We start from the raw sequence: 24,284 nt of genomic DNA, 5'->3' as shown, positions 1-24,284 counted from the left end.
GCCACAGTCGTGCCGCTCCTGGCCCCGCCCCTATATAAGGGGCGGCCTCAGCGCGGCCGCGACCGCGTTCGTCGCCTTTCCCGCAGCCGACCTGCGTTCGGGCACCATGGCAGGTCAGTGTGCGCCCGCTCGGCTCGCGCCGCCCTTCGCGAGGGCCGCGGGCCGCGCTCGCGGAGCCGCCACGCGCTCCCGGCCGCGGAATCGCGGCTGCCGTGGCTGCGCCTATTTTTAGGCAGCCGTCCCGGCGGCGAGCGGGCTCCGGCTGGTGGGGGTACGGGCTGCCCGCGGGGGGGTCGGAGCCGTCCCGACGGGCACCGCTGTGCGGTTTGAAAGGACGCGCACGGTGCTGGCTCGCTCCGCGCCCACCTCGATGCCCTGCCCCAGCCTCCCTTCCCTAACGGGAGGGATGTAGCTAGCGTGGTGGAGAGCAGGATGGGCCGGCGGGGCCACTGTAGGGCTACAGCGGCTCACAGGGGAAAACCCAGCCTTCTCCTGAAAAGCCAGAGAGAGCTTGTGATTTCTGTGTTTTTGATACTTTGCAATGAGTAGGTCCTTATCGCCACACTACCTATGTCTCGCTTCTTTCTTCCGTGTTTTTTGTTTGTTTGTGTTTGGGTTTTTTTGTTTGTTTGTTTGGTTTTTGTTGCCTCCCCCCTCCCCCCCCCCCCCAGTTTTACCTGAAGTTGTCAGCAGAGTCGGTTTCATTTTCAGGTCTGGAAGCTTGCAGGAAGTCTGCCCCCCGATGCATGTCTTGATAAGATGCTTCTGTCTCTAGGAATCCCATACTCAAAAAAAAATTCAGATGTCCTAGCACCTAACTCAGAGAATAGGGGGAAAGGCAAGCACCTGTGAACTCTGGCTATGCCTACAAAAAACCTTCCAGGGGAATTTTTAAATGATGTGGGGCAAGCACTCCAGTAACCTCGTGCATGCCATCAAATGAAAGATTGCTCCTAGCTCAGACTTCTAGGATGGTCGTGGGTGTGTAAGGGGTAGCACAAAAACTCTAGCAAAGAGGTATTTTAGCCTGTGAACTGGGCAGCCAAAGAGGTCTCTGAAGTAGCGTGGTTTTGTCTGGGTAAGTCAATTAGGAAGCTGTGCAACTGTCTCTCGTTCTATGTGGTTTTGCAGACATACGGTCACCAAGAGTTCATTATGTTTCGGGCCTAACAGTGGCTGCTGTGTAAACATAAGATTCTGTGGAGAAAATGTTTACGGAGAGGGGAAAAGGACGAGAAGGGAGATCCACACAGCTGAAATACCTGTTGTTTAGGAAGAACGGACTAGTCTTTTGCAGATGTAACTTCCATAATAAGCAGCAGCTGGTCTTGCCCAAGTTGTAGCGTGGACTCATGTACTTATGAATGTACTTTAGAGGAGATGTGGAATAGAACATAGTTAATTCAAAACTTTGGAAAGCTATGCTGATTTAGATGATCTCCAAGCTGGCAATATTCACATCCTGTCAAGCAGTTTTAAAGTTTCCTCCTAGGGCTAGGATGCAGTAGGGGGCTGCTTTTTACTCTGTCATTAAATTGACTTTGTTTCTGTAAAGACCTTTGTGTGTGAGTATTCAGTTTCAAGAAGATGAGGAGACAGAGTGGAAGTATAGCTGCTAACAGGTTAATGAAGAAAAGACCTGTCTTTCAGTGGCAAGGTCGCTTTAAGAATTAGTAACACTGCTAGGGAAAAAAAAAAAACAAGCAACACTCAGATGAATGCTGGGCACAATCCCACTTTGTCTACGCTGGATTTTTAGTGAGCTGAGAGCATAGTGTCAGACTTCAATGTATTGAGTAGTAACATGCGAATTACCTAGTGAAAAACCCTGTCCTATTACGAAGATGTTCGTAGGACTTAAAACGTTACACACTTGCCCTTTCAAAGAAACAAAGTTGTTCTGTAGACTTGCTGAATATGAGCTAGTATAAATAGGCAGCTAAAAGTGAATTGAAACAAAATATCTTTATTCCTGGCATTATAGAAGCTTTTTTGATCTTTGTGATTGACTACTATAATCTAAATCCCTTGGGACTAGTTGGTTTTGCTGCTAAGCAAAATAGAAGGTTTTGTAGCTGGTCTATAGATCTTGCAGACCAGGTTTGCAGAGCTTATAGGCAGTTATGGCACGTGATTTTCTGTCGTCAACTGTTAAGGGGATATTATATTAAAGAGGTATTGACGATGACTGCCTCGCAAACTTAGGAGTCACGCCAAACAACAATTTTTCTGAAAGGAGTCAGTATTTTAATCTTACTGCTAGGCTTGGTAGTAAGCCTTTAAGTGCCCAGAACTCCCGCTCTGATCTAACCTAGTTAACACCTTCTGTAAAGAAAAGAAATCAAAGTTGCTAAAATAAATTTGACTCTCGAGATTCTTAGGAAGAAACTGTTTTGTTGATAGAGTGAAAAATGGATTGCTAGAAAAGAGCATGTTTTGTAAAGTGGTATAACTTTGAAAGGAGGTCTACATGAAAATAGTTAACAGTGAAGAACTTGTATAAGTTACTTGTTTGCTTTTGTCAGTCCCACTCTGGCAGTTTGAAACAACATGAAAACTGAAAGAATGCAAAGCTTGTATAATATGGCCTCAATAAGTACTATAAGGCAAAACAATCTGCCTTAAGCTATATTTAAGATACAGCTGGAGCAGAAGATTATAGTACCTCTTTTTGCTCAAAGAGTAAAAATTTTTCCTGCAAGTTTTAAATTGCTTTTTGTATTACTAGTTACTTCCCATTTAAATCTTGCATTCTTGTGACAGAGCTGCAATCATGGGTTGCAGAACAACTCATCTGCAAAATCCTGAGCTAGCAAAACTTAAAACTGTTGTCTAAGATATAATTCAATGGTTACTTTCATTTGAAAATGAAATGCAAGTTTTACACTGCTTTAGCTTCAGGGCTGCGAGCTGAACTTAGAGAAACTCTACAAAACCCTACTAACTTTAGGCCAAAAGCAAGCCCACAGACTCCAAACACTTTTAGCATATTAGCGGCCAAAGTAAGGCTCTTTAGACTTTTTGGATTGTCTCTACATTTGGCATGAATTATTTAACCTGTGGAGAAATTTGAACTGGCGTTCTCTTGCAACAGTCTTGATTTTGTGGGTCATTTTACTGCATTTTGCCATGTGTCAGGTTACCAATAGCAAATATAGCTATGCAAGTAATCTGCTTCCTTCAGTCACATAGGAAGGCCCTCTACACAGAATTTAAGGCCGCATCTTAGAGGTCTCACAGCATGACTACCTAACAATACTAGGTTTCTAATGTATCTCTCCCAGAATAAAGTAGTAGATCATGCTAACTTGACCAAGTTCATTTCTTCCAGACCAGTCCTTTGTGACTTTAGCCACAAATGACTCCTATGTGAAAGGAGCACTGGTACTTGGTTCATCCTTGCAACAGTACAGAACAACAAGGAAGCTGACTGCACTCATAACTCCTCAGGTCTCAGATCTTATGAGGTAAGGTCACTTACATACTTCAAACTGCAACAGTTCCTGCTGATGTGCAGGTTGAAAAATGGAAGTTAAATTCCTTAATAGTAACCTTTCAAAACTCTGGAAGCTAAACAGCTAATTTCAGCAGCATTCAACTTATCTATACTATCTGGAGTTCTGCAAGTTCTTAAAAAATGAAACTGTTTGTTATGTTTTAGCGTGTTTTTTTTTCTTTCTTCCCTATGATGAGTTAAACAAATAGTCTGTAGTTAGAGCTCTAAACCGTGACTTGATACTGATATTTCAGCTGGGTCTTTGCTCTATTATAGTCCTACTTAGAACTTTCTCCAACAATGTGATATTGCCTGTGCATTTGTTAGTGCTGTGTGTATGTAGGTGGAGGTGGGAGCAGGGGATTGGTATTTATTTGTTTTGCAGAAATATTCCTGATTGAGATAATATAACACAAGCTCTCTTGAAATCTAGCAGACACCTCAAATTTTATCATGGGAGAAGAAAGCGAGCAGAACTAAAGTAGCGCCAAGTATGTCAAATCAGCAGCTCAACAGAGGCATCTAACAAGGTCACCACAGTACAACAAATGAAATTAACAGGCAACTGCTTCCTACAGCCTCCTTAGAATAGTCTCACTGTGGAGTGGACTGGCTTCTCTTTCCACATGTAAGAGGGTAAAAAAGACAAACAACAAAACAGTTAATAACTCTGGGAACTACAGATGATAGGTCAAGATTCTCTACAAGGGGAAGTTCTTCTGAAAAGAGTTACCAATATATAGAGACAAATGAGAGGTGACTCAATAAAAAAATGGAGTGACTCTCCCTGGAGTCTCCTGGCAGCTAAATGGTCTTACCAATACTAAGATGTTGCATATAGGAACATCCATTCAAGCCTATTAGGTGAGTGTGCTCTTTTAAGATGAATCCTAAATGTCCTTATGTGCTAGTGCGAGCCAGCTAGTACTATGCCCTTAGACCAGTGATACCTAGTGGTGTAACTGGAACTTGCATTTCTTGCCCTGTCTCCACTAACAAAGTATGCCTTGAGTTCAGAAGCACTGTCCACACCAAGCTGTCAATATAAAGACTGCCTCGCAAGGCAGAGACCTAAAATTCATTTACAAGCTCTGTGGCTCAAATTGTACTGGTAATTGCTGAGCATTCAAGAAACACTCTAGAATAGTAAGACTTTACAGACATTTCCTGTTTTAAGCAGTGTGAACGCCTTAGTCTCTTGAACTAATGGTAATGCTCTATTGATGGTAAAGCAAAGGTTGGATATCTGCCACAAAATTTCACTACACTGCCTGAAAGTTCATCACTCTTTAGTGAACATGGTACCGGTTCAAAACATTTCTGTACCCACAGCCATGACTAAGTCAGTCTTGAAAAGACTTTATGGGATAAAGAAAGTTCTAGCAGCTGGGTCTAGTCAGATGTTTCAAATGTCCCAGATGTCACAAATCTAGAACAGTGTAAGTATTGCATAAAACTGTGTTTCAGCTGTTTAGGATTCAGCTACTGTCCTACTCAAGGTAGTCTAACAGCTTCCCATTTCTTAATTGCCTGCTCAGAGTAGACTGTTAAGTTGCCAGAAATCAAAGTCTGGATAAAAAAAAAAAAAACAACCTTTGTGGAAAGTTTGTACTACATAGCTATGACTTACTGGATTTGATGGCAATGCCGACTAAAACTCTGTTTGTGCAAGAAAAAAATAAGCCCAAGAAACTCCTCTGGTCCCCAGAATGTGCACATTACAATCTAGAAACTTTGAGCCAGACAGGTGCACTTGTGCATTCCAACATATGCAGTCAACTCTTACTTCTTTTCAAAAAGAAATGTTGCCAGGTTCCCTGTTATTCCACTTCTCTTTACAGAATCTGTCATGTGGTCTGTTGTTGGAGTAACACTAGAACTAAATCTTGCCAATTGACTCTTCCCCAGGAGAGTGCTGGAAAGAGTCTTTGATGAAGTCATATTGGTAAATGTCTTGGATAGTGGGGATTCAGCACACCTGGCATTAATGAAAAGACCTGAGTTGGGCATCACACTAACAAAGCTTCACTGCTGGGAACTGACACAGTTTTCAAAATGTGTTTTCATGGATGCAGACACAATGGTAAGTGGCTGTGTCTCATGGTACCTCTTAAAGACCTAATATCAGGGTTGTTGGATTTTTTTTCTGTGGGTTGGTTTTTTTTTAAGAGTAGGGGTAATAGAAGCCTTTTACTAGATGGACTAGTAACAGTAAGAATGTATGTGCCTTTTAATCTAAATTAACTGTAATGAAGTCTGTGGGGACTATTTCTGTAAAGTATCGTCTTCCATAAGATGAGCACTGATACAAGAGCTTTCTTTCACATCTTAAGGTTGATGCCAAAATCCATTAAAATGTGATACTGCAATTCCTAACCTAAAAACATTGTTTTAACCCCTTTACAATTAGGTTTTGTCAAATATAGATGAGCTTTTTGAGAGAGAAGAGCTGTCTGCAGCACCAGATCCAGGCTGGCCCGACTGTTTTAATTCAGGAGTTTTTGTTTACCGACCTTCCATTGAAACATACAGTCAGCTGTTACAGTTTGCCACAGAGAAAGGCAGCTTTGATGGTATGTATTAATTTGTATTTCAATGTAAGTTAGACCAAAATGGTGACAGTAGTTGGGATGGCTCAGTAACTACATACATCTCATGGGGACTCTGTATGATAGAATTCTCAGTGTAACTACACAAAAATTGTGTCCTTCTCAGAAAAAGAGGCTATCGTTACAATATGTAGTAAAACTACTTTTTTCAGGCTTCGTGAAATAAAAGCTGAGTTTGGCCTCCAAATTAACAGCTGTAAGCATTAAGAGTGTAGAATCATATAACAAGAAATCATATAACAAGAAATGAAACTCTGGTACTATGCTTCAGACATTCCTAACACTCAAGGCTTGGATGTCCTATACTAACTCGAGCAGCTACAAAAAAATAGCACTGATCAACTTAAGCACAGCTTCAGAGAATCAAACATTTGAAGATACAACTATCTCTTTGTATGCTATGTGATGGCTTCCTGTCATTATAGGGTGGTGACTGTCTGTTTCCCAATATCAAGTGCATGTAGCTGTGGCTGCTTCCCGCTATATGTCACTTGGGATCAGCCACTGTACCAGGTTTAAGCTTGAGAAGCCAAGTTCTGCCGTCCTCTAAGTCTACTAAATCTGTTACCACTGCAGTAAAAGCATATGTTACTTGGAGACTGCTATTGTTAAAGACTTCTGAGTATCATTGTCTCCTGACACTTAATTCTGTTATGTAACTACTGTGGTACAAAACAAAATCTAACTTAAAAAACTACGGAAAACTATGTAAATAAGACCATAAGATGGAACTCTCAGATAGCAGGTAATGAGCTAGCCTGTTGACTTACCTCTCTGTACTTTGTAAAAAGTAAAATTTCCAGATGTCACTCCTAGTCTGCAGAATAATCCTTGTTACAGTAGGGACTCTTGTGTGTGGCCTTCTAAAGAATATTAGTCACAGTTGCATGCTCAATGCTATGCCATGAAAATGAGTACTGCCATGTAATGAAGGTGTGTACCTTGCTCCTGACAAGGTAGCAGTTGGTAGCTTTGTGCGTGCTCTCACATATTGAGTACAAATTGATCACCAGCTATGGCAAAATCTATAGCATAATTCTGAATTGTTGCATTCAAACAAACAAAACCTCCCACAAACACCAAAAACAAACGAACAGAAAGCCACCCCTCTCCCCCTGACCCCAAAAAGTACCATCCAACCCCTCCAAAAAGCAACCAACAAAAAAAAAAAAGCCCCAAGCGCACATCTTTGTGCAAACTGACTGATCTGTAGCTTTGGGAACATCTGAGAGTTGGTGGTTGTCTCCTTTGAGCTTTGTGCTTGACTGCTAGCAGACCAGATCTTCTAGGTTGAAGGCCCCTGTCCTTTAAAAGAGTAGAACTGCTTCTACAATATGCTGACTTGAAAGCTAAAGCTGTGCAATGGTGAAACTTCCTCTGTGTTCTAAATGCAAAGCAATTGTTGCAGCACTTTACAGCAAAAATAGTGGGTTAATTGTTTAAGTATCAAATTTCTAGAACTGCGATTTTTACTTCAGCTTCAAAATTTACCTAGTTTTTATTAAATGGTAGCAGTGATCTGAGTAACGAGACCATGGAGACCTAGACTGTCCATATAAGCTACTGCCGAGCTCAGGAACTTGGTAGGGAGAAAGGGGATTGAAAATTAAATTGACCTAGAGAGTAATAAAAGTTTCTAGGAAACTTAGTAAGAGAAACCTGTGAAGGGTCACTGCTTTTAATAGGACATAGGGATGCAAACTTAACAAGCTACCAAACTGTGTGTAGTTGAAGTCAAACTGCAAGTACCTTGTCTGCAGTAGTAGTAACTAGGGGAATGGAAGACCTTCCAGAATATTTCTTGCATGTAACAGCAGATGGGTGCCTCCTATGTAGTGCTGTTTTCCAGAAATGGCAGAATGATGGCTACTTATGTAGACATCTACTCTGTCTAAACTTCACCTTTCTGTATAATAAAGAACATGTCATGCAACTACTCTAGATACCATCTAAGAGTAGTGGATGGGAAAGAAAAGTTTGGTTTTAGAAGAAATCTGGTAGTACTGCTACCTTAAGAACGTTGCTATTGCTTAAACAATCCTCTGGCTCTTTAGCCTGGGATCCAAAATAGTTGCTTGTACTGTGTTGCTGTATTGTACCTTCATATGCATCTGTAAATACGTAGTTAGTATGAATACTGCCTGATTTTTCACCTTATGTCTGAGATCCTGTTTATATAACCAGACTACTGAAGTCTGTTGTTGAAGTCTGAATTAGGACAGCTAGATGCTGCTTTCATTGTCTGCTTTGGCACAAATGAATGCAATCTGAAAAAAAAAAAGCCAAGTATGTACAACCTGAGCGAGAGGAAGTCCTGTAGGGTAAGTTCAATACAAAGTTGCTGCCCCTTCGGTTTTCTTATGATGGACACAACTTCTTCAAAAGTGCTTTCCTTCCTTTATGTGTTGAGAGGCAAGTCAGAGGTTTGAAATTACCAGACTGAATCTCCAGGCAGTTTCTCACTCTGCAATCTGCATGTATGCTGACAGCTGTAACAGGATACCTAGAATTTATATTTGTCAGTGTACTGCTTGTACATCTAAGTTTATGCCCAGTGTCTAGATACTGTGGTTGCAAAAAGCAAATTGTGCTCAAACAGCACTGATGGTATAAGCCTTAATACTGCCCTAAATCGAATCATAGGCCAATAAAAACCTTTTCCTGAGTCAGCAGAGACTGAGTGCTTGAGAAAAGGAAAGATTAAAATGAAATGTTGTCTACTAATACCCTAAGCTATCCATTTACCTACTCTTTAGTAATGTTACTTGTGAATGCAGTTATAGGTGAAAGAGTACAGCAAGTGAAAGCTGGAGGACTCCCTTCAATCTCCTTGAGAAGAGGAATTATTTCCATTTAAAGACTAATCATATTCATTGCAATAAAGAATGAATGGATATAAATAAATAGGTTTTTTCTTCTCGATCACTGCTTATAAACTAGTCTGCTCTGGCCTGTAGGCTATACTTATTTATTTTTTTAGCTAATCTACTACTGAGATACCAAACAACTTCAGACTCACTTAACCTTGTAACAACCTCTACTTGCAAGCTGAGGTGACCCCTCTGAACACAGATTATCCTCATTTAACGGTCAGTCAGGAGCTTTTTACTACAGAACTAGGAACGCCTATTGTCTGTTAAGGGATTTGATGGAGTTTTACTAGAGTTGTCACCAAGATTAAATATGCTTTTCTTACCAGATCAGTGTGGAGGTAGATGCATCTGGGACTGCAGGCCTAACAGGCCGCTGATACCCTAGCTCCTGCAGTGAGATGATGCATCTGTAAGCATAAGTAATAAAACTGATTGTTGCCATTTGATCTTCTGAGCTACAGCTTTCCTGAAGCTGAACAGTGCTCAGTTGTACTGTTTTATTGTGGGGTTTTTTTGCTGCCTTATCCAGATTGAATTTAAGCAGTAAAAGAAACCGAATGGCAGAGTTTGTGAGCAGCAGTTAAAAGTAACCCCATACATACTATTTTGTTCTCCGCATTTTTGGAATATTCAAAGGCTGCAGGGTTTGCAGGGTTGTTCAGAAATAGAACTTTAGTGCTCTGTGCCAGACTTCTACTGGACATGGTAACTGCATTACCGACTCTTACTTAGTGAAGTGATTGAAAAAGATCCTCAAACAGCTGTCTGTTGCTTGTAGCCTATTAATGCTTTCTCTTTTAGGTGCAGATCAGGGGTTATTAAACACCTTCTTCAGCAGCTGGGCAACAACAGACATGAGTAAACATCTACCGTTTATTTATAATTTGAGCAGCACTTCTGTATATTCCTACCTTCCAGCATTTAAAGCGTAAGTTGAAAACTTCGAGAAGACTTTCAGAGCTTACATAAAGTAATTTCTTGTAACAGAATGAACAGGCACGATGTGAGCTTACACGGGTTTTATAGAAGGAATATATATAATATATATATATATTCTAGAAGGAATATATATAATAATATATATATACAATATATAATAATTTCTTCTCTTTAAAAAAAAAAAAAGGTTGAATTGATGTAAGTCAAATGAATCATCTCAAGATAAATGCAGAGAGACAGCTGTACCTGTAGCTTGAACCACTCATCCCTAGTGATAACACTGAAGTTGATTTAGAGTAAGCACATTTGACAGGTCACTTGCAAAAGGAAGAACCACTCCTCCGGTATAGGATACAGTGTAGTACAGTTCTAACCAATGGCAGTCGGCTCTTTAATCAGCTTGAGCTGAACTTCAGCATGTCCCTGGTGGTATCCTTCCCACTTAGATAACTTCCCCTTTTCTCACTCAAATTACTTAGGGTATGTAACAGCCAAGAGTTACAGTTTCATGTAATCAACCTCTACCATTCAAGTAAGTGTGGTGAACAAAGACTTGTAGCAAGCTAGAATTCTCCCCTAACAGTCTTTTGAGACCTCTGTCAGTTCCTTAAGTAACAGCAAGATGGAACAAAGACTACAGCCAAGCACATTTCATTGCGTATTTCCTCTGTGATGAAGACTGTATCCTCCCTAGCTAGCAGCATTAGTTTGGCATGTCAGTAAACTGTAGGTCAGAGGCAGGGTTACTCAAAGTGTTACAATAACCCAGGAGGAAGGGGGCGGGGGAAAGAAGGAAAGCTGAAGTGTTACACAGAAACTCTTTATCTATTATGAGCTGCAGAAGTTGGGGGCAAGGGGGAAGGGAAAGTGCCAATTGCATAAAAACAATCTGATCTCTGAATGACATCAGGTTACTAGTGTCTAAAGCAGCAGCTAGCATAAGCAGGGCTTGCTGGCTCAAGATCAAACTATGTCTTGTGATCAGAATACTATTTGGAATCTTGTCATGCTAAAAGTGGAACACTTATTTAAAGAAATATATGCAAGCCTCAGAATGACTAAGTAGCTAGATAGCATTCGATAAACTAACATCTATTGTAAAGTATGTCCTCTTTCCATGGCTGGCTGTTAGTCACATGACCTTAATTTTACAAATTACTTTGTTGCCATGGAAGACTAATTGGATCTGGGAGCTCCTGACAAAAATTCCCTTCAACTAATTGAATCAGCTGCTTAACTGAATTCACCAGACCTTCAAAAGTAGAATGCTGACAGTGCAGCCCTTGCAAGTAAAATTCCCTGCTCAATAGGTGGAACAAGTTCCCTTGGTTAGATCAGCAGCTTACACTCCTGATAATCAGTGGTTGGAATATAGTGAAATTTAAACCTACTGACAGCAATAGCTAAGTTTTTTGCAGCTTTGTACAGCGAGACTAGATTTCACAGCAGTCCCAGTAATCCTTTTCCCAAAGGAAAATGCCAATTCATGACAAATGCTCTCTAACTTCAAAACATTGATGAAGGACTTTTCTGGGAGATGGGGAAAGACAGATTAGTTGCTGAGGCCAGTGTGGACATAAAGCTTCCTAACAGTTGAGTTTAAATGTCAAAATCAAATATTGCAGATCCAGAAAGTATCTAGAAGGCAGATACTGAAAACATTGTAGAAGCTTGGCATCTGTTGTTCTGACCATAAGTGGACAAGATACCAAGAGTATACTTCTCCATTTGTAACAAGTGTCACATGATACTTCTTAAGCATTCTATTCTCTAGCTTAAATACCCTTGATTTTTGAACCATAAGTTTCTTCAGAACAGCAGCAGCCTCAGATGAAGAAAACTCAGGTTGCTTAGTACTGTGACAGCTAATAAAACTAAGGTAGTTCCCTTCTGCTCAGTCTTTACTTTTGGGGTTTAAAGTTAAAGCCCTGTAACTGACCTCTTGAAGACACTTTTTAGCACGGAGTTAATGCAAATACTTGGCCTTTCACACACACGTAAGTCTTCATTCTGCAATAAGATCAGTTATATTCAAAACATTGAACATGAACATTGAAATACAGTCAAGAACCTTAAAATAGTATGAAACCCACACCCCCACCCACAAGCATACTCAGTTTGAATATTCTATGGCTTTTGAAACACCCCTGTATTGTCTCCATATGTAAAACTCTTTAATGCCTGAGTCCCACTCAAAATGATCTGCATCTGATTAATAAAATGTTAGACAAGCTACTTTGACATTACTCTCCATTTCAGTCATATTATGTTGAGAAGAAAGCCTAATGTGATACAAACTGAACTAGGTGAGATAGTCACTGGTAGTAGAGAGACTGGTATTGCTTGTTCACAAAACTGAATCAAGCTAAAACCTAGTTCTGGAACTGTAGGAGAATGAAATGAATGTTGTGTCTTTCAATGTCAAGTTCTTTACTTGAGAAGAGGTGCATCTTGGCTATACTTCTAATACCAAAGAACATATTGATGACAGTTGGGACAAAGCTGGAAGTCCATATTGAAAATGGAGTTTAAATGGTTTCAAAAAGAAAAAAAAAACAAACCAACCCACCACCAAATCCATGCATGGCTGCCCTAAGGTTATTTAGGAAATAAGGGTTAAGTAAGGGCTAAGTCTAGCAAGACCCTGCTGCACCAAGATCAGGAGTCTTCTGAAATGCCTTGGTTACACAAAGTTATTATTTTGCAGGGACACGGTCTTCTTGCAGCAGAGCCAGCCAATGATCCATTTCTACAGGGCTATAAACTGAAAGGTTTAACTGTTAACACTGACCCTTCTCCATATAATACTTGTAATGCTTAACTCTCTGGCTTGCTGACTTTGGAGTAGAATCTTTTTCACTTTTAAAACCAGTTCCGATTGCAACGGCTGCTTGAGACTGCTCTCTCCTGAGCTATGGACATCACCCTAAAGGCTTGAGTTGTCTGTAAGTATTTAAATAGCCCAGACCGCTAGGTTTTGGCTGTATTCTGACTAGTGTAATGTAGAATTCAGTTTGCATTGTTTCTGTTGTATCTCAATGCTTTCAGTCCCAATAGGCATTGGCAGTTCAATCATTTAGCATTTAGCCTCCTAAATATATTCATATTTCTGTTTTCTGGACAAATAAGAAATAGCAGGTTAGAAGAAATTATGTCTGCCAGTCAAAACTCATTTTCTAGACACATGTACAAACTGGCTTCTAAAATTTTTCTGTCCAACAGGTTTGGTGCAAATACTAAGGTCGTGCATTTCCTGGGAAGCACAAAGCCATGGAACTATACATATGACTCCAGAACAAAAAGCATAAAGGGCAATATGGACGACCCAAAAATAGTTCACCCAGAATTCCTCAACATGTGGTGGGATACCTACATAGCTGATGTTTTACCATTACTAGAACAGCACGGAATTGTTAAAGAAATTACTACAGGGGCAAACATGGTACGTGCTCTAATAATCTTGTACATCCATGCCTAAGTATGGATGACAGGTTATTTACCATTGCATCAATTTCCCTTCCCTCTGTCCATCTCAAAGCATGGGTGTTGTTTAGTTTGTGGGATATGCAGGGTATTTTAGTTTTGTCCTTTTAAGCTTGGAATAAATAATACTACAAAAGAGAAGCATGCTAGACAGGTCTTGGACATAGCTGTATGCTTGCCTAAAACAAACTCTGTAGGTAGCTAATGTTGCACCAGATATTGTACTGTAGTAACTTCTCCGATGTACTAATTTCTTTAATGTATACAGAGAAGGGCCTAACTCTCAGTGTGTTGCAGCTAATAAGGTTCTCAAGCAGAAGAACCCCGGTTCAGCATGCAAATATGTACATACACATCTTGCATGGTGAATCATATTTAGGTAAGCCTAAGATAACTAGAGAATCAATACTTAACATAAACAGGCAGTGATGAATGCCAATACTTTTTAAAACCGAAGTAACGCTTCTAACTCTAGTTCTCATTCACAGAATTTAGTAGCCTGCATCTGACTGCAGACTTCTTAGTCTTAGCTTAGTGCATGGGCCAGTTTAAGTTCTCAGCCTTTCTAAGACCAAAGTTACTGATCTCTTAAGATGTGCTTCTCTTGGTAATCTTGCATCTTTCTAACAAACTATTTGCAGCTATCGGGCTTGGTCTATACTCTGGCTTTCTCTTGTGGCTTCTGTAGAGAGGTATGAAGAACTTAAACTTTACTTTTTTCTTTTTTTTCTCCCCTGCTAACTTCTGTAACTCTGCTTTGTTATTTTGCTAGGAAAGCTGCACAATCCCTTCCCATTGGCACTGCTTGCTACTGTGCATGATAGCAGCTACTTTCTTGTCCCATTTTATGGCCTGTTGCTTGCTTTAGCTGTACAAAGTACTTGTATATTTTTACTCTGCTTTTCCTTTTAGGCAGAAGTTACAGAGGCAGTGTCCCACGTATCAGTATCACCACTATTACCAACTGAATCTTCAGAAGAACGCAAGGAGCGGTGGGAACAGGGCCAAGCTGACTATATGGGAGTGGATTCCTTTGACAACATCAAGAAGAAACTTGATACCTACCTGCAGTAGAAATGCCTGTCTCAAACAGTGGTGATGCAAGGACTTGTTCCAGAACTAACAGCTAGAAAGGTATAGATGGTGGTCAGTTACACTTGCTAGTAGCTTGAGGAAAAACTTCTTGGCTGAAGGCCTCTGCAGTGCTACAGATGAAGACTGAGCAAAAGCTAGGAAGCAGAATCCTTGGGCCACCTATTACTGCCCAATTTCCAATTCTCCCTACTAGATAAAACCAGGTATTTTCAGCTTAAAATTTCTTCTGTTTTGATCAATTGGCTCAACATATTCTTTAAACTGGGTTTGTTACCTCACCTCATTAAGGTGATTAGCATTGATTCCTTTGCTTGCTGTTCTAGATGTAAAATCTAATTCATGGGATTGCTCATACACTGGAGTGGTAGCCATTCTGCTTTACCATAAATGTATTAATGACACTGGGATACATACAGTTGTAACAGTAATAGCACTGCTTTGCTCTTCCAGTCACAATTGCACTGAAATTTTGACCAGGTTCTTACGCACAGTGCCTGCAGCATGGCAGAATGCGTTTTTCAGTTCTGTATACTATGGGACTAGTAAACTGAGTTTTATCTGTTCCTTGCAATGTTGCACTTGATACAAAAATAAAAAGTTGTCATGCATTTCTGTCTTCCCTAAACTCTTGAGCAATTAAGAAAAAGGGAGCTCCAAAGTAGTCTAACTAAAATATTTAACAGGTATAAATAACCCTTAAGCTTTGCTAATGCTACTCAAGCTCTCATTAGAAAATGTCCAGCTTTTAGTTCGTAATTATTTAGAAGTACTTAGTAATTTGCCAGGGAGCTGTTTAGGGCCAATCCCTTTATTATCTTGCCATAAATAGAGGACAGGGCACTGGAGGAAGTGCCTGCTGAAGCTGCTTGCATTAGTAACTTGAAGTTTGGGAAGAAGATATCTTTCTTTCAAATGACTAAAGAAACATCATCCCTAATGTGAGCCCTGTATGGTGAACTTAGTCTTAAACACAACAGTGATCCTACTTTGGCAAAGAGGGATTACATAGCTGCTTAAGTAACTTAACTGCACCTACGCTGATAAGGAAAACTACTCTTTCCATGTGTAAAGAGAGTAAAAGGAAGTGCTTTTTTTGCCACACTCAGGCTACATGTATTCCGAAACACATGGAAAAGCAGTAAAAATAAAGCGTGCTGATGACAGAGATTGGCTGTTATCTGTACTAAGGTGTAGATCTGTCCTTCAGCCAAAAGTCTAAACAGAACAAAACTAGTGTTCTTTGACAGCTATACCCTGCACTAATCCAGAAACACTAAGAAAATATTACTTCATTATTTCCTAATAAAGGAGGATTTTGGCTGGAATCTAGTGATGGTGCTAAACCTTTAGCCTAGAGATAAAATAAACAATCAACAAGCTATCACCATTTGCTGGTAAAGCAGAAGACATAATATGAGTATAAGGGTTAGTCTGTTTTAACTGTTTTCACTACTTAATTGCTCTAAGATTTAGTTGGTCACCATTTAGGAAAAATGCTAGAAGATGAGGTCCAAACCAGAGTAGCTTGTAGCTACTTAAAAGAACATAGTATCTCCTAGTTGTAACTAGCCCTTTCCTGTATGGGTTTTTCTTTTGCTGTGTTTTTGTTTTTTGTTTGTTTTTTTTTTTTTAACAGATAAATTTGAAGTTGTGTGAAAGCAGGAGGGATTACTAGTTACAGTCTGTAATGACAAAAGTATACTTTATCAAACAAATATTGGAGAGTTCTGCATACTCACAGAATACTCTATGGAAAATGGTAAAATACTCTCTTTAAGCTAAACAGTCTAAATTTTCTTCCCCTTGTCTGTATTCATACTTGAGAATAGGCACGTTACTTCTTTTTAAGCTTAGTTGGAGAGAACCAAATATAAAAGTATGATACTTATTACCTGCCTGAAAATTTGGTTTAGCATGTAAGTTTTGTTACGTTAATACAATAAGATAAGGAGAGATGCTGAATAAGATGAAAACCGGCATGTTTTTGGTTAACAAATACAGTTAGTGAAGAAAGATAACCTGTGAAAATCATTCTGTCATAGCCTCTGTAACTCATACTATGATCAAGTATATATGATCACAGCCTCAGGAAAGCAAAAGGTATGACATCTATACCAAATTCTATGCAGCTTATTTTCAATAAAATGACCTTTTATGTCATTATTTGCAACTATTTCCTTCACAATTGCTGCAGGCAGCTTTTGCAGAAAAACAGAGATCCCTTTTTATTCCTTGCAATAGCATCACTTGATACATCAGGCAGTTTTCTACTCTAATCTGAAGGTACTCAAAGCAGCACTATACTCTAAACATCATTATTCAGAAGAATCACAGCGCTGCTGAGATTGCAACTCAAATATTGGAACTTCATTTGCCTTTATGAAGCCTGTAATCTAAGGTGTTCCTTAAATGGTGACAGCTCAGCAACCCTTAAAAGCTTAAGAAGCATTTTTTCCATATACATCTTTATTTTATGTATGGGGGGTGGGGGGAAAGAAACAAAAAACAAAACCAAAAACCCCCAAACAAACAAAACCCAACCAAAACCAGAATGATAGACTACTAACTCAATATTTGGAATTAAAAATAATTCCAAAAGCTAACTTCTAGAACATGCTGTTCAAACTCCACGAAAGAGAATGCCAAAAGCCAAAGACTACTTACAGATCATGAAAAGCAGAAAAAAAAAAGGCCAAACAGCCAGAACACCAAGGTGTTTAACCACCCAACTTACTGAACAGCTCCATCAAATCAGACAGGACTTTTCTGTGCTCAGCTTTTACCTCTTTTCTCTCAGATACATTAATGGCTTTCTTAGGAGAGACCATGCAGTGTAGTATTACCTTCAGTAAGTTTTATATGGCTTTGGAACATGGAAATCATCATCTAATAGACAAAAAAATACTAGTAACTGCTTTCAGTTGTTTTCATAATCATACTAAGCCATTTTGCAAAGTATCACCATATTTTCACACAAGTAATGATGCAGCTTGACTAGTTGTAGAAATGGTTCTCTTGCCTGTGAAATTTTTACTTGTAAAATGGAAATAACAAAAAAACCCCAAATCTGTCCTTTGTAATTGCAAATTATTTTTCCAGCTTATCGTTTAATATCAAAATCTGAACCAGAAAAACGCAAAAAAAGTTTAACTCACATAAACTCTATGCAAAAAAAACCAAACAAACAAAAAAAAAAAACCAACCCAAAAAAACCCCACTCAAAACCCAACTTCAGTCAGGTTTAGCTCTGTTTTCTTGTTCTTTTTCAACTTTCCAGTGACAATCAGATACTGGGGTTCATGCTGTCTTCCATTGTTTGTGTCCTTGTAATTCTTTCTCTAACAGACTTAAAGTATGCCTCTCTCCATAGCTAAGGTGCTGGCTCTCCAAAAACTGCATCAGTTTGTTAGTTGGCTTGTTTTTAATTCCTTTCTCACTCCTTTCATTAGCTCACTTTCTCCAAATAGTAGACATCTTCCCTCTATTTCTCAATCCTTTTCCATTACTTATGTTTGCAATTCATCTTATAATCAGCAGGCTGATATTCTCAGACATAAGAGGTGAAAGGCTTTACAAGCTTTGCAGACTCCATTTCTCTGCTGCCAAGTACACTTCCCAAATCTAGACAGGACCTAAATATAGCAATCTCTGCCTCCAGTTCAAAATCTGAGCATCATAGTGAAGGGAGCAGGATGTTAGGTGAACACATATCAGAAGACCACAATCAAATGGAAAGAAAGGAACAGACAAGAATATTCAACTAATACTCAACTGAGATTCTTCAGTGCTGTTTTTTACTCAGTGGGACATGAACAAGTGTAGTTTACCAAATTCTTCCTCTGTAAATCAAGCAGCATGCAGATCAGCATTCCATTAAGACATATGTATGGCAGTGAAAAACATGCCATTTTTCCACTACAAGAGGAAAAGCAGTACAGGAAAACTGTTAGAAAGCTGGCAGCTATAAAATAATTTGTTTGTTTTAATTTATTTTACAAGGACTAACTCATTCACTGACACATGAGTGGATTAGAGTCTACTTTGCATATAGCACAGTCTTATTGTTCAAAGTGTCTACTGAAATTGCTAGATAGCATGCTGTCAATACATGCCTATGATTATAGTATTTTATCAAAAAAACCTTTACTTTTACAAAATCATTGGAGTTCTGTTAAGTAAAACATTAAAAGAAAGTGTTTCGCAAATTTAAGTACTTCCTTTTTACTAATTCCTGGGGAGTAATCAACAGAGGAACTCCCTCCTGCACCTGTGTACTATTCAGAAATAGTAAAAATACTTTAAAATTTTGAATTAAATTCCATCTTTGGACATAGCCTGCAAAAATAAGAATTCCTTACAAAGTGTCACTGACCACCTTTTCTGAAACAATCAGTCCAGATGATCTGTTTGTTTATCAGGCAATACTAAGATAGAAACATGAAACTAATTCATTTATAGAGGGTTTTGTCTGAAGGAGAAGACACATTATTTACCTTTTACTACCTTGTCACCTCTAAAATGAGATTAAATACGTGCAAGTTAGAATGCAGGAATACGCATTTTGGTTTTGTGGGGTTTTTTTGTGTTGTTACGCATTGTACTAACAAGCAGCCTTTTGAAGAAATGAACACTGGAAAAATTTCAGGAGTTTGTGTGCTTCTAAATTAACATTTAGGAGCAAATAAGTTTTTTATCACTTATTTGAGGCATTTATATTTTGAACACAAAGACAGCAAAACTGAAAAAATATTTTTTTGGGACGCGTAACTTGAAGAGAAGTATTATCCAAAATATTAAATATGTTTATGCAAAATAACACAGGCTCAAGGTATAAATCAATCACAGCCTTAATTTCGTTAAATCCCAAAACACTGAAATGAAGATGTTATCTTTCTCTAAATAAAAGTTTAGGATGAGAAATTTAGGTGTTTTGGAAAAAAAATGCTAGGGAGCTGAGTAGCCTACGTACAGTTACATTATTTAGCTATTACTTTGTAAACACGAAGAAAAGGGATGTAAAGCAGTTGGACAAAAAGATTTGGTATTTTAATTTTTTTTGTGCTTTTTGTGTTTTAAACATTTATTGGAAGGATTTCTATCTCTTCTTTGCTACTTTTATTAGAAGAGAACCTGTCTTCAATTTCTGTGATGAATATTAATGAGGCAGGCTAGCTGCACTTACACAGCTAAACAAGTTGCTACGACAATAACAAAAGTGTTCTACATATCTCCAGGATAATGAGCTGTAATAGCCAGGCTAACCAACAGCTGTGCTACCCCATTTGAGTCATTCCAAATGGCTCAACAGAGACATTTAATTTCTAGTATTAAAATCCAAACCACACTTCAACAGTCACTCCACAATTTATTTTTACTGGTGAGACTGTGATGGCACTATTTTTAAAATACAGTAAAGCTTCTTGGAAAATAATTATTTATTCATAACCAGAAAACTGTTGGGATCATCTTTCAACTCCCCTTAGTAATAACAGCATTATGCTTCTGACCCAGCCTGCAACACCTGTCAAAACACTGGTCTTCTGCAGTGGGGTTCCAAGCTATTAGTAGCAACAATGAACAAGTTAAATAACCTCCCTTCAAAACATAGTAATAGTGCACACGGAATCACAAAGCAGATATTGTACCATCACCTCTTGAACAAATGTTGCTTGCAGATTAATTACTTCCAAACTAATGTCTTACTCTTTAAGTATCCTGCTATAAAGATAGCTTTGAGAACTTCGGGTTATATATTCATAACAAACAGGAACTTCAGGTAAATGCTTTAAAAACAGAGTTTGTCAGGAATCTAGGAGACATCAAAACAATCCTGTTATTTTAATTCTGAAACAAACACTGCATAATACTAACTGCCTCCGTACCTGATGGCAAAATCGAAATCAGCTGGACACATGCAGTTACTTAACAGTAAACTGAACTGTTAAGAAAGCCCACGTATGCTTTCATTAGTATACACAATAATCACCATGTTAGGTAAACAAGAAACTTTGCTGAATGCAAATCGATAGTGTAGCTGTTACTACTTATACTTTGGATGTAACATTAAATATAAGGATCTATAAAATGCCAAGTTTGTGCTCTGCATTTTTCCAGCATGTTTTATCTATCTAGAGGTACAGTCCTACTAGTTCTCAGAGAATAGATACTTAAGTCTACATAAACTGTAATAATGTCCTGTCTCTGATAAGTCTCGTGCAGTGGGCTCTCCTTGTCATGTCACCCACATACTGCAAGTTGTCTAAGAATTCTTCTAAGGACTCATTTTAGATTCTAAGAACCTCTGATGCCTACACACACCCAGAGACATCAAGCAGCAAGATAAAAGCCAAACAAGTCTTGTTTCTCCAATCTATGGTAGTAAGCAAAAGAGCAACAAATTATGTATTTGTCACTGCAAGATGAACATTCCTGGCAAGCTATATATGGCAAACTGTTCTAATATTAATCTCACTGTATGAGAACAACATGGTGTCTGGAGGAAAGATGTAGCCCAAACATACAGAAGTGTATTCCATTCTATTTTTGCTGTAGTCAAGAAAGACTGAAGTGTACTACTTTCACTCTTCTCTCATCAGTCCAGCACAGGAAAAGTGAATTGCAGTACTTCTATGATTTCTGCAGTATCTCATACAAAGGATACTGTATTTTACATTGGAAAATATTAAAAAGCCTAAGCCGTAGAGAAACATCTGTATACTTGTGATACTCTCACATTAAAGGTTTGTATTTCTTCCTAAAGGTGAGAATTCTGCATCTATGATTGTATTTAAACAAACAAAATTTTAATGGGGTGGGGGGCGGGGGGGGCAGAGGGAGAAAGTAATCTATGGTTGGATAAATATTCCTCCCTTGCACTGTGGTATTACACCTCTCAGAGAAGGAATGCAGACCTCCAAGCTACTGTTCTACAATAAATCCACTGAATTTGAAAAACTGGTTACTCCACTGGTATTTCTGCTTCTTAAATCCTATTATCGCTGCTAGTGCACTTCAAGGAATGCTAATGCATGACTGAATCTCATTTGGCACTGATTATTCAAGTAGTAAAGGGTCACGTGGGCCCACTGCTCCTCCATCAAATACATATAGTCAACCACTGCCCCTTGGGATGGTTACCCTCACAGGATGGCTACCAGCAGGATGAGAAGATGCTGTTCAGTGGTGTATAAAGGCTGCAATTATATTTGGCCCAGGGTTGTTAGGTATAACAACTGTAGATGACTCGGTGTTAACAATGCTTAGCTTATTTTCTTAGAACTGCTTGCCACAATACAATGAATTCATTATACCTCATTCATTATTTTCAGAGATTAAAATTCTCTTGTGGTTTCTACAAGTATTCAGAGAATTGTTAAAAAAAAAAAAAAAGCAGCAGTCAGACTCGATGGCATTATGGTAGTGTAGATCCCTTCCAACTGAACGGGTCAATGCAGTACATACACAGACAATATTTCTGAAGATGCATTGTGATTCACGAAAAAATTCTTTCATGGCAATTTCTCCATACTCTTACTCATACTTAATTTCTTTCATGTATTAAATAAATAGCTTTTGTCTTCATACTGTCAATATCACTGACCTGATGTCCAGGCTAGTACCTTTCCTTTACTATTGGTGGTGACAGATGTCCAAGTCCAAAGCTAAACTATCATTTTGTTTCTTTCAAGTGCAGAATTTGTTTCAGTTTCCAACTGCCAAAAAACTTGGACATTACAGCAGAGGAGTAAATGGGGGGAAGGCAGGAAGTGAATAGAAAAAGCTTGATGTTGTACAGTGACACAGCACATGAACCAATTTTGCTAAGAATACCATTTTGCTATCAATAAAGGTAATTTGCATTTTTATTCCTTACAAATAATTTTGCATCTCTGAGTGCTTTAATGAAAGGAAAAACTTTCTAAATTTAGGTATTACTAGTCTCCCATGACCACAAAAGGTAACCTCAGATGAATGTCTTAATTTATAAATAAATTCTCAACAATAACAGAAGAGACTAGAGCAGACAAGCACTACATTAAATATATACTGTTCCTCAAATTCCACTTAATGGCTTTTGAAGTCCATAAACAACAAATAGGAAACCTCATTCAAAAGTATCAGGAAGAAAGAAAGGTATGAAGAAGGAACAGATAGCATATACTACACTGTAAGGTGAAGTACTACGACTCTGTTAGTAGTACTACTAGCATTCTTTCCACTCACAGTAAATAAATGGACAGCACAAAAATACAGTGTTGAAACAAGAAGATGCTAGGGAAAAAAATGAAGAAAAGTCCTATTTGCCTTTTAACAGATACTTGTCAGTGTCATTCATTCTCAGATGGGCTTTCCTTCTGCCTCTTAGGAAAACACCACAGAAGCTTCACCTAGATTAAGCCATATCATTATGAACGACCCATTACTCTTGGGACCCATTAAAAACACTCGGAAAGCTGCTGTCAGATTTAATCCAACTCCACCTGCTTTCACAGACAAAAGCATTATAGTTCAGGACCCTGCTTGGTTGCTTTGGAAACAACAAATTGCTTCCATTCTTTTTTTCTGTGCCACTGATCCATCCAAATGAGTAAAGGCAAACCCCGATTCTCTAAAGAGAAAGTAAAAATGTTCAATTTAACAATCCATTTTCAGTGACAACAGGAAATAAATACATTAAAAGCCTAACCTCTGCTTTGGAATGTGTATTTAAAATTCTGTTTCCTTTAAGAGGTCTTTCTAAAACACCATAAAAACACGTTTATTGAAAATAACATCAATTCTACTTACTTCAAGGGGTTTTCTATCAGTGACAAGAAAGTTGTAAGCTGAGAAACAACCAGACATTTAGCTGCTGGACTATCCCTCCGTAGTTCTACTGAAGCATGCATAAGTGCGTTTATCCAAAATCAAATAAAGCATTTATCCAAAATGAACTTATTCTGACTTGGCTGGAGTCCATTCCTACAGATGGCTTTGATAAAGTTCACATCAATTGAGAGAAATCACTGTTCAATAATACCTTTTAAATTAACTAATCTTGAATTCTGTGGGTAGGCTTTCTTTTAATTTCCATAGGAAACTAAGGGTTCAGCATTTTTAATGGTCACAAACTACAGGGTGATTGAGAATGCTTTGGGAAAGAGGATTCCCAGCCCATTTTCCAGACACACTTCACATTGTCAGAAGTCTGCAAGTCCCCTATCTCCAGGGTATATGGAAAATAGGAACAAAGTACTGGAACTTCAGAAAATAAGGCTTAAGCAATGGACGGCCCCAAGGCAAGTGCTCTACCATAGCAATACTCAAGAAGCGAGAAAGGCTTCCCCCACAAATAGTGAGGCAAATAAGGTATGCAAGACCCTTGGCTAGGTATGACAGGGGATACGGAGGCACCAGAAGCTCTCTTGGAACCAGCATGAGAACAAAAGGAACAAGGAACAGGATTTGAGGCAGAAGAACACTGTTAGTTTTCTCAGTAAGGTTTAGCTATTAGGAGGTAAAGAACTAACTAGAGAATGCAAGTAACTGCACCAGCTAAAAAAAGAAAATAATTAAAATCTTGATTTATTCTAGATCATAATGCCTGAAATGAGTTCTTAGGTCCCCACAAAAAGATTTTTAGGGAATAAATTTGTAACCAGCATGTGAAAGAACAATTTCTTCATAAAAAGTTAAAAACTTAATGTTTCAGAAAAGTAATCTCAAAACAAAAAGGTCAAAGTACGAGCAGGAAGATACAAATTCTGGCAGCAAATGAGAGTGAGGCAAAGAAAAATGATGTGGCAGACC

The 24,284-nt window shown here is 38.6% G+C and overlaps 1 protein-coding gene across 2 annotated transcripts; it reads left to right on the top strand.

The window, feature by feature from the left end:
- The first annotated feature begins 8 nt into the window (after positions 1–8).
- GYG1 (glycogenin 1) lies at positions 9–21,254 on the top strand. 2 transcript variants are annotated; one of them, XM_032118948.1, is made up of 8 exons: positions 9–113; positions 3,332–3,467; positions 5,405–5,579; positions 5,907–6,069; positions 9,780–9,906; positions 13,140–13,359; positions 14,042–14,092; positions 14,313–21,254. In XM_032118948.1, the coding sequence occupies exons 1-8, from the start codon at positions 107–109 to the stop codon at positions 14,472–14,474; spliced, it is 1,041 nt and encodes a 346-aa protein (XP_031974839.1). In that variant the 5' UTR covers positions 9–106; the 3' UTR covers positions 14,475–21,254. The 2 variants fall into 2 exon arrangements, with proteins under 2 accessions (XP_031974839.1, XP_031974840.1); XM_032118949.1 differs by lacking the exon at positions 14,042–14,092 and having other exon boundaries at positions 10–113.
- The last annotated feature ends 3,030 nt before the right edge of the window (positions 21,255–24,284 follow it).

The sequence above is a fragment of the Corvus moneduloides genome, chromosome 10 (genome assembly GCF_009650955.1).
Source record: "Corvus moneduloides isolate bCorMon1 chromosome 10, bCorMon1.pri, whole genome shotgun sequence".
NCBI lineage: Eukaryota > Metazoa > Chordata > Aves > Passeriformes > Corvidae > Corvus > Corvus moneduloides.
This window is presented reverse-complemented; position numbering and strand designations above follow the sequence as displayed.

Excerpts from the sequence above, each read along its gene's own strand:
- GYG1 (XM_032118948.1), top strand. Across the intron at positions 5,580-5,906 it reads TCATGGATGCAGACACAATG|GTTTTGTCAAATATAGATGA; the intron begins GTAAGTGGCTGT and ends CTTTACAATTAG. Across the intron at positions 13,360-14,041 it reads TTACTACAGGGGCAAACATG|CTATCGGGCTTGGTCTATAC; the intron begins GTACGTGCTCTA and ends AACTATTTGCAG.